General features: G+C 46.2%; 1 protein-coding gene and 1 pseudogene across 1 annotated transcript; both read right to left on the bottom strand.

The window, feature by feature from the left end:
• Nucleotides 1-205: 205 nt before the first annotated feature.
• LOC132025118 (interferon alpha-1/2-like) lies at nt 206-762 on the bottom strand (annotated as a pseudogene).
• Nucleotides 763-6,615: 5,853 nt separating this feature from the next.
• On the bottom strand, nt 6,616-7,176 carry LOC132025119 (interferon alpha-1/2-like). Its single transcript, XM_059412285.1, has one exon. It carries the CDS (start codon nt 7,174-7,176, stop codon nt 6,616-6,618), a length of 561 nt encoding a protein of 186 aa, XP_059268268.1.
• Nucleotides 7,177-7,462: the final 286 nt, after the last annotated feature.

Raw genomic sequence — 7,462 nt, forward strand, 5'->3', positions numbered from 1 at the left:
TAAATATTTAAATAGATAAATAAGCATAGGCAAGGTCATCTGTAAGCAACTATTTCTTGTAGAGTTGACATGTCCTAAAAACACTTGGCAAATTGACTGTGTTCATGTCTTTGCAACCACAGAAATGAGAGTCTCTGAGATGGCAGGACTCCGGAATGTGTGATGTTATTAGTCAGAAGGAATCATTTCCATGTTGAAACGGGTCTCACTTGCCACTCCTTAGTCTCTTATGCAAGGCTATTGATACATACAAGGGTTTCATGATCTCTGCTCGGACCATCTCCCAGGCACAAGGACTGTATTGCTTCTCTTGCAGATAGAGGGAGATTCTCTGGAAGTAGTTCCTCAGGATGGAGTCCCCATTCACCAGGGGCATCTCTTCCACCCCTGCAGGGGACAGGCTTCCAGGCGGCCCAGCTGCTCAGAAAGTCCTGAGCACAATTCCTCCAGGAGGGTCATGTTCCAGGGAGCAGGTGAGGCCTCTGTGCAGAAGAGGTGGAAGGTCTTCTGGTTCGTCACATGGATGACAGAGAGGGCATGAGCCTTCTGCAGCACCTTGCCGTCAAACACCTCCTGGGGGAAGCCAAAGTCATTTGTATAGTTGTCACAGGAGCTAGCAGACAGTCTCTTCATTTGTCGCAGGAGCATCAAGGCCCTCCAGTGCAGCAGGCCGTGGTCCTGAGGCAGGTCACATCCCAGAGAGCCGAGGGACTGGCAGCTGAGCACCACCAGGGCCACTAAGAAGGAGCAGGGCAGGGCCATCGGGGATCCTGTAGGTGCTGTTGGCCTGGCTGGGGTGGGCATGTCTGGGACCTGTGGCTCTAGCTTCTCTGAACTTCTTGTCTTGTGCATGTGGCTTAAGTAGGGGACATAGGCGTTTTCAATTTCTGAACATTTCCCTTCCTTTCTACTTCTCTTTTTGCTTTCCTTTCTACACTTTCTTCTGGGGTTTAGAGCATGGGTTTCTCCACTGTTTCTTTTTCCTATTGCCGCCTCCTGTCAGAGTATTTCGAATATTTATGTAATTGAACCTTCCAAAAAAACGTGGTAACAGAGATCTAAATTCTATATTGTTATGTATTGATAGCTCTGCTTTATAGATTAAGAAAGACAGAGTTCATTTTAGTCTGTTTAATTCAGAATTAAGATGGATGAAAAATTTCAACTAAAAGCTATATTTTAAACCTAATTACTCTTTACTGGATATCTGAATATGATGAGTGACTTCTACATTTTTCTTACTTAAATGGAAATATGAAAGTACAATGCAAATTAAGTATTTCTAGAAAGACAATACTATCAGTGTCCCTAGATTCTGAGAATCATTCCAAATTGCTAATAGCCAATGAATTTTTCAAACATTTATTGGATATTTGTTTTTACTGTACTGTATTTTAGTATGGCCTCAATGAGAAAATGATTTTTAACTTCACCTGATGCTAGATACTCAACAATTTATTATAAATATTTTCTCTATTTAGTACCAGATAGAATTCCTGATTCCATGAATACATTTTGAAGAATTAAATGATTATGTAGAATCTATGTATATTTGATTTCCAAAGCCCGCATCAAAGCAAGGCTCAAACACCAGCAACTTCGACAAGACAGCCCATGGCATGTTGAAGCCTTGTTCCCAGCCCTAGAACTACTTGTTACATTGTTGGAAGCAATTGGACTAGTGTTCCCTCTGGTGGGGGGATGCTGAAATGTGGGAGAGACCTTGAAGCTCCAGAGCAGGAAGGATGTGGAAAATCTCTGGACCTTCTGCTCACTTTTACTAGGAACCTATCAGCTGTTTTTGTTAAAAAAAAAAGAAGAAGAAGAAGAAGAAGGAGGGTCGAAAGAAAAAAGAAAAAATAAGGTATTTTTATTGAAGGTCATGGCTTTAACACTAGCAGAGTCCATTCATTCTAGGAAACATTTTAGTTGTTTGTGTTTCTTTGCTTGCTCTGGAGGAAAATCTCCCACCAGGGGACGGACTTCTACATACAACACGAGCCTGTGTGCACACCTGGTCACTGTCTAGCCCACCCTGCCCCCTCGCTGGCAGCCTCCCCTGTAAAGACTGTGACGGGCCACAGAACAGCAGCCTCTTGCTCCTATCTCCTCTCTGCTCCTGCCCCTGTGACATCACTGCAGTGGGGACATTCCCTCAGGTCAACAATAGTCACCAGGAGAAAAGAAAACAACAAGGCTTCTGCTAGGAGAGTTTTGAAAAAACCTGGAAGTTTCAAACAACTTGTGTTCTTCTTTGTGGCTTGGTAATTGGAAGTAAAAGGGCCAGACAGAAACCACAAAGGAAAAGGAAGCAGCTGTGTGAATGGGCAGGAGAGGCTCCTGAGGAGGGAGGGGGGACGGGAGCTCACAGGAGGTTTCTCCACTGGGGAGAGGGAAACTCTGTGATTGGAGAGTGAAAGGATGGGATCTGGGGAAGCAGGGTGGAAGGGGACATGTGCTGTACCAGAACGTGTAGAGTATGCGGACAAAGGTACAGTGTATATGTATACATATTACATTATTGTGTATCTAATTACATTCAGTGGATAGTGTAAGGTTTGACAGGTGAGATACACATGACACCAGGGGAGGTAGACACAAGGCAAGATTTATTTAAGGCGCTCTCTGGTGAAGTTTCAGGGCTCAGGAGAAGGGGAGCCAGGAAAGTCCCGCCAGGAGGAAGTGTGCACCCTTGTGCAAGGTTCCACGACTCTGGAAAGAGGAGTCAGGGAAGTCGCCATGGGAGGGGGTCGAGTGGGTCTTTTATCTGGGTTAAGAGAGGGAATAGGTTCACAGCCATATAAGGTTTGGTATTCAGGGATTGGAATGTTGAGGGAGTCCTGATGTTCCGGTTTCTTGCATAGGTATTGGGTTACTTGTAGAGACATGACCTAGGTATACATCCTTATGGCAGGAGAGTCAAGGGTTAGGAAAGGGGGCCGGGGGGGTGGGGACTGGAAGATGGCGGCCCAGCGGTCATTTCTATTGTTTCTCATGCGTTCCCAGAGCCGCCAACCCTCCAGAAAGGCCACCTGTTCCCAATGGGTATTTTTTTTTTCCACAATGATATTTAGGAGGATTAGCCCTTTGCAGTCAGTTATAAGGAAAAGGCTAAGAGCCAATTAATTTTAGGGAAAACATAAGATAATAGTTCTCGTCTGTTAAACTCTCACTCAGTGGAAGATGCTAGATGCTTTGAAATGTGCCATTTCATTATCACAACAGCTCTAGGAATATTTACACCCCACTTTACATTTGGGGAAACTGAGCTACAGAGCATTCAAGTGAGGTTTTCACGATCAAACAACCAGGTGAAAGCAGAATTCAGATGCAGGGCACAGTCCTGTAGCCCATGTCATAAATTCCTGCCTGAGGTTCCTCTTGGGAAATTCTGAATCTTCCCTTCTGCCACACTTCCTGCAGATCATTCTTTCCTGGTTGCATCCCACCTGCACTGGCTGCCCCATCGCTGTGCCCCTGACAGGCTCCCCTACTCCTTCTCAGACTTAAATGTCAAAGGTACTCTGAAGCTTTAGGGCATCTTCTCATTTCACACTCACGTGAGACGGAAGGACTTTCAGCACCGTGCCTTGATTTCAAAATATGCAAGACACATTGCGATTTAATGTCTCCAGGATGTGCATTATTTGAGTCCAGACTCACCCTTGCATCTCCAGTGGGAAGTCCGCTGTCCCCTCTTCCTGACTTCCCTCCTTCAGGCTCCTGGTCACAGAGCCCCTTGGCATCTACCGTCTGAAGAGGTAGACTCTTGACTATTCTAGAGTGATTGCTTTCCCCCTCTCCCTGCTGGCAAAGCCAGAAGACTTCCCTCTATCTTCACAGGGGCAGCCCAGCAGAGATTCCGAAGGTACAAATCACAAACCTGTGGGCACCACTGATAGGGAGGACTGGACATTGTAACTACCCAGTGGAAACACACAGAGCCTTGAGCCAGGTTTCTGTAACAGCTCGAGTTTCTATCACTGCCTGCTCCTGGCACATATGATTGTCTACGTGCTCCTTTTTCTCCTGGTACAAGCGCTGAGACTGGCCCTGGGACCTCAGCTGTGAGTGGATCTAAGAAGAGTTGTTGTTTTCCGTCTTCTTGCAATTGGTGGTTGTTGGTTTTGTTCTTGTTGCTGCAGCTGTGACGTAAGGAAAAACGTTCCAACTGGTTCAGTGTTGATCCAGAAACCAGAGGATCCTGCAATAAGTGAACACATGAACAACTTCAGGCTAGCTCTGTCCTGTGGACGGAGGCCCTTAGGGACAGCCCTGTCACAGACACATTTTACCCACAATGCTGAGTAACTTAACTCAACATGTTGTATTGCTGAGGCAGAAAGAGGAGTCCTTAGAAAGATGGATCTCATGGGCATATGACTTAGTGCTGTAGGTCAAGAATACCATTTCCTGCTTTCCTGCTTTCTTCCTTTTTATCATTTCCCTTTCCTTATGTCTTCATTTGAATAAGAAGAGATGGTCACCGGATTTTGACTCAGACTCCTTTCCAGGCAGTCACTCTGTTTCTTCTGTCTCAGATGGAGATGGATTTGCTGGAAGCACATCTTCAATGCCAGGCCGGGCCCCTCAAACCCAGGGGAGACTCCCCCACTCCCGTCACAGGTACCACACAGGTATCCAGAGCTCTGGCTGCCCCTGGGGCACTGGGCGGCGTTTCCCCAGCAGGGTCGGGTTCAGGCTTCAAATGGCGGTGCCTGGTGAGGAAGAGGGTGAAAGCCAGCTGGAGCATCTCGTGGGGGACATAGTTGGCCCAGGCCTCCTTGAACTGTCGGACACGCACCATGTCCCAGAGGAGCCGTCCCTGGGTCAGGGAAGGAACAGATGCTCCTTCTTGTGTCAGAAGCAACAGGTCCTCCTGTGAAGCTGCCCGGGGCCAGGAGGCAGCTCACAGCCCAGAGCTGGGATGCTGCCACGGGGATCCAGGAGGAGCCCAGCAGAGGGGATGGGCGCTGCACCTGAGGGCTTCTGGTGGCCTGGCGGACCAGTGGGGGCGGCCCTGGCCCCTCATTCATCTTCAGTTCTTTCTATTAATGAGTCTTCAATAGAACAGGGTAGTTTTCATTTGCAGAATGTTCCTGTACACTTTTCATGCCTTTTCGTTTTTCTTTGCTTTTCTTTAGATATGCTTTACATGACTTAGAAGACATTTGAAGACATCTCCCATTTCAATTATTAGTTCATTTTTTCATGGAAGTTTAATTAACCCAAAGAAGGTAAATCTCCCAATCTATGTTCTTTCTATGGTCACTAGCTTCTGTTCTGTTCCTCGCTTTTCCTCTGCCACCAGTATGGTTTCTGGTGAGTAATTCCATCAAAACAGCTGGTCCCCGTGGTCACAACCCTTCTACTTCCTGGCTTCATGGACCCTTTCCATGCATCCTTTGCTATGATGCAATTCCTTGAAACCTTTCTCGGCTTTGAAATAGACTTTTAACCAATATTCGCTTTTATGCTACTGCCTTATGGCCATTCCACAATTGTTTGCAGTGTAGCTTTTTTCTTCCTTAACCAGGGGAGGCTTGAGACACCATTTCTCATTCTACACTATCTTCCCAGGCAACCGCTTCCTTCCCTGGGCTTTATGTGAATGGAATGGCTTGTAAATGGCAGGATCAAGGATCCCTTTTGTTTGTGTTGCTATGTGTTTTTTAAAGATTTTATTGATTTATATGACACACAGAGAGAGACAGCAAGCACAAGCACGGGAGTTTGAGAGGGAGAAGCAGACTCCCAGCTGAACAGGGAGCTCGACACAGGGCTTGATCCCAAGACCCCGGCATCATGACCTGAGCCTAAGGCAGACACTTAACCAACTGAGACACTCAGGTGCCCCCTGAACAATCTTATCCATAAAGAATATTCGCACTTGGGTGTCTACCATGTGATGTGGAATGTATCTGGTGCTTTTTATTTTATTTCCTGACATGTCTGTTTCCTTTTCTACTTACAGAATTCATATTTTCTTTTCTTCTCACTCTTCCCTTTAACAGAACTGATATTAGTTCACTATAATTATTGTTCCATGGTTATTTTTTCTACAAAATCCAAGACACAGAGACAGCATTGGACTTGTGAAGTCTGCCTTTCACGTGACGACAGCATGCAAAGTGACTTCCAGGAAGTCGACGCGATTACTTCTAATGTGAAAACGAAATCACGAGTGAGAGAGTGGTACAATCCGTTCTTTCATCAGGTGTAATCAGACTTGTTTCCTGCTTCAATAAGAAACAAATGCAAGAAGTTTTCTATAGAAACAATTAATCAACAGAAAATAAAGAATTTAATATATGTAAAACATATACGATTCTCTTAACCACAAAGGGTAGGTAAACTAATATAATACAATAAAAAATAACTTAAATCTTATAGTGAAATCAATAAATAGATAAATAGGCAGATCAGCATGGTCATCTGAGGGCGACAGGTGTTTGTAACATTGACTTCAAGTTGCCTAATACTCTTGAATACATGTGACAGATTGATTCAGTTCATGTCATGATGACAGCAGAAATGAGAGTTTTTGACACTACAGGACACATGGGAGTGTGATAGTATTCTTCAGAGAGAATCATTTCCATCTTGAAAGGGGTGTCAATTTCTGCTCCACAATCTCTTATGCAAGGCTGTTGATGCATACAAGGGTTTCATGATCTCTGCTCGGACCATCTCCCAGGCACAAGGACTGTATTGCTTCTCTTGCAGATAGAGGGAGATTCTCTGGAAGTAGTTCCTCAGGATGGAGTCCCCATTCACCAGGGGCATCTCTCCCACCCTCGCCTCCTGCAGGGGACAGGCTTCCAGGTGGCGCTGCTCAGAAAGTCCCGAGCACAATTCCTCCAGGAGGGTCGTGTTCCAGGGAGTAGGTGAGGCCTCTGTGCAGAAGAGGTAGAAGGTCTTCTGGTTCGTCAAATGGACGACAGAGATTGCTTGAGCCTTCTGCAGCTGCTTGCCATCCAACGCCTCCTGGGGGAAGCCAAAGTCATTTGTGTAGTTGTCACAGGAGCTAGCAGACAGTCTCCTCATTTGTTGCAGAAGCATCAAGGCCCTCCAGTGCAGCAGGCCATGGTCCTGAGGCAGGTCACATCCCAGAGAGCCGAGGGAGTGGCAGCTGAGCACTACCAGGGCCACCAAGAAGGAACAGAGCAGGGCCATCGGGGATCCTGCAGGTGCTGTTGGCCTGGCTGGGGTGGGCACGTCTGGGACCTGTGGCTATAGGTTCTCTGAACATCTTCTCTTGTGCATGTGGCTTAAGTAGGGGACATACGCATTTTCGATTTCTGAACGTTTCCCTTTCTTTCTGCTTCTCTTTTTGATTTCCTTTCTGCACTTTCTCCTTGGGTTTGCGAACGGTTTCCCAACTCCGTATACATGTTTTTCATGATTGCCCTTGCCCCCAGAGACTCCTTTGATGTTTTTAATTGAACTTCCAGGAAAGCTA

Source organism: Mustela nigripes, chromosome 9 (assembly GCF_022355385.1).
Source record: "Mustela nigripes isolate SB6536 chromosome 9, MUSNIG.SB6536, whole genome shotgun sequence".
NCBI classification, from domain to species: Eukaryota; Metazoa; Chordata; class Mammalia; order Carnivora; family Mustelidae; genus Mustela; species Mustela nigripes.

Bases quoted from the DNA above. Each gene is read 5' to 3' on its own strand.
- LOC132025119 (XM_059412285.1), bottom strand. From the start codon at position 7,176: ATGGCCCTGCTCTGTTCCTTCTTGGTGGCCCTGGTAGTGCTCAGCTGC.